Source organism: Fulmarus glacialis, unplaced genomic scaffold (assembly GCF_000690835.1).
Source record: "Fulmarus glacialis isolate BGI_N327 unplaced genomic scaffold, ASM69083v1 scaffold11223, whole genome shotgun sequence".
NCBI lineage: Eukaryota > Metazoa > Chordata > Aves > Procellariiformes > Procellariidae > Fulmarus > Fulmarus glacialis.
In genome coordinates, this window is record NW_009204904.1 from 1,752 (window position 1) to 3,511 (window position 1,760).

The 1,760-nt window shown below is 43.2% G+C and overlaps 1 protein-coding gene across 1 annotated transcript; it reads right to left on the reverse strand.

The window, feature by feature from the left end:
• Positions 1–4: 4 nt before the first annotated feature.
• FAM26D (family with sequence similarity 26, member D) lies at positions 5–1,760 on the reverse strand. Its single transcript, XM_009575173.1, has 2 exons — positions 1,203–1,760; positions 5–409 (listed from the first exon to the last, which is right to left on the reverse strand). The coding sequence occupies exons 1-2, from the start codon at positions 1,758–1,760 to the stop codon at positions 5–7; spliced, it is 963 nt and encodes a 320-aa protein (XP_009573468.1).

The following is a 1,760-nucleotide window of genomic DNA, read 5'->3' on the forward strand; positions in this document are numbered from 1 at the left end:
ATCCTCAGAGCTGTGTTCTGATCACAGGGTCTTCATCAGTCTTCAGGTATTTTCCATTGACAGACTCCTTGAGCGCCCAGTCATGGAGGAGGCTGTAGTCATAGTGCTCCTCGTCCACTCGTTTTAGAAAGGCTAGTCCAGAAATAGCTTGCCACTCTCTGAGAGACGGGATACGGATTTCCTTTACATTTTCGCTCCCTGGGACAAAGCCAAAGAACTTCCTTACATGCTGCATAGCATAGAGCCTGGAGTGCTGGTCTGTCGCTTCATCAAAGAGCTCCTGCTCATTATGGACATAGCTGCTCCAGTATCTGAAATGTAGAAAGCTGAGTGGGGAGAAACAGCTTGCCAGGCAGTAAGACAGGAAGACAGTGATGACTACCACAGCAATCAGAAGCCAGCCAGCCACCTTACAAAGAAAAAGAAAAGAAAAAAAACTGTTACAGCTGAAAATACTCAGAGGGTAACTTCTGAGCATCAGAAAATCCGTAAGATTATCTTTACTTGCTTTTCCTGAATAATAAGATTAATGAGGTAGAAGCCTGGTAAGCGTCTGTTGCCATCAAACCCAGTCCCTGCCTACAGGAGGTAGCCATGTAGTAAAGTTGCTGCTTTCTCTCAAGTTTAAGGAAGTTCTGTTGTATAATTTGTTAAGGATTTTGCCTTCACAGCTATTATTGTGAGAAGAGAAGCCATCTAATTCCTAGCCTATATTAGCTTATAGCCTGTTTAAAACCAATTTTCTCTGAAGTGACAACTTAATGTTCCCCCTATTATTTACCCGGTATCTAAGCTTTTAGAATTGAGTCTGATCTAAAACCAAGATTTTAATTTGGTTCACGTGGAGCTCTCGCAGCCTGGGTCCCTTAGTCACGTTTCTTATGCTTGAATGAAGAAACTTCATACCCTCCCTGGCTCTTGAGCTTCCATTTGTCTTACTTGATAGTACTTTTCAAGATACTATGCAAGGAAGAATATATCTTCCAGTAGCAGGTAACAAACAGGACAACCAGACATAGTAACTTATAAACCTAAAGTTCAGTTCCACTTACAGGAACAAAGCGGGCTTCAAAACACACAGAGATTTGGCACTCAAGGCAGAAGATACTGATCCTGTTTTATCCTAACACTTTGTCTGCTGAATTAACTCTAAGTTCTCATCCTTAGATCCACACACACGAGAAGCAACATGAGTTACTTACTTGTGACTGGTATCGGAGTAGGAGAATCACTTCATCTCTTGCCCGGGTCAGCTCTAGAGGAACTAACTGACTGCATGGAAATGCAGCCAGTATCCTTCTGCGTTCGCTAGCAGTAACATTAGGATTAGCTCTGTAATAATGCACGGAGACATACTCACTCATGGCACAGACGTAATACGAGCCATTTATCAGGGTGACTGCTAGCCATGTTACTGGAGCAACCAGTGCCCTCCCAGTGATGCTGCACAAGACTAAGCAGATCAATTTGCATTGCAGTAACCAGTTTGGTGTAGTCTCTTCCTCAAGAGGAGACCTTTTGCCTGTAACCAGCCTCCAAGTCTGGTTATTCAGGGCATAGCCAACAACCAGAAGGATCAGTGCAGGAGCTCCTAGGAAGGCCAGCCCATAGATAAGGTTCTGCCCAACATGACAGGGACAGCTGAATGTAAAAAAAGAGAAAAGTTGCTGCCCACCAATTGTCAATATTGCAATTATAGCATTAGCAATAACAACCTCTTTGCCTTTTAGGAAAGTTAACCACTTTGGAAGGAAAGTCAT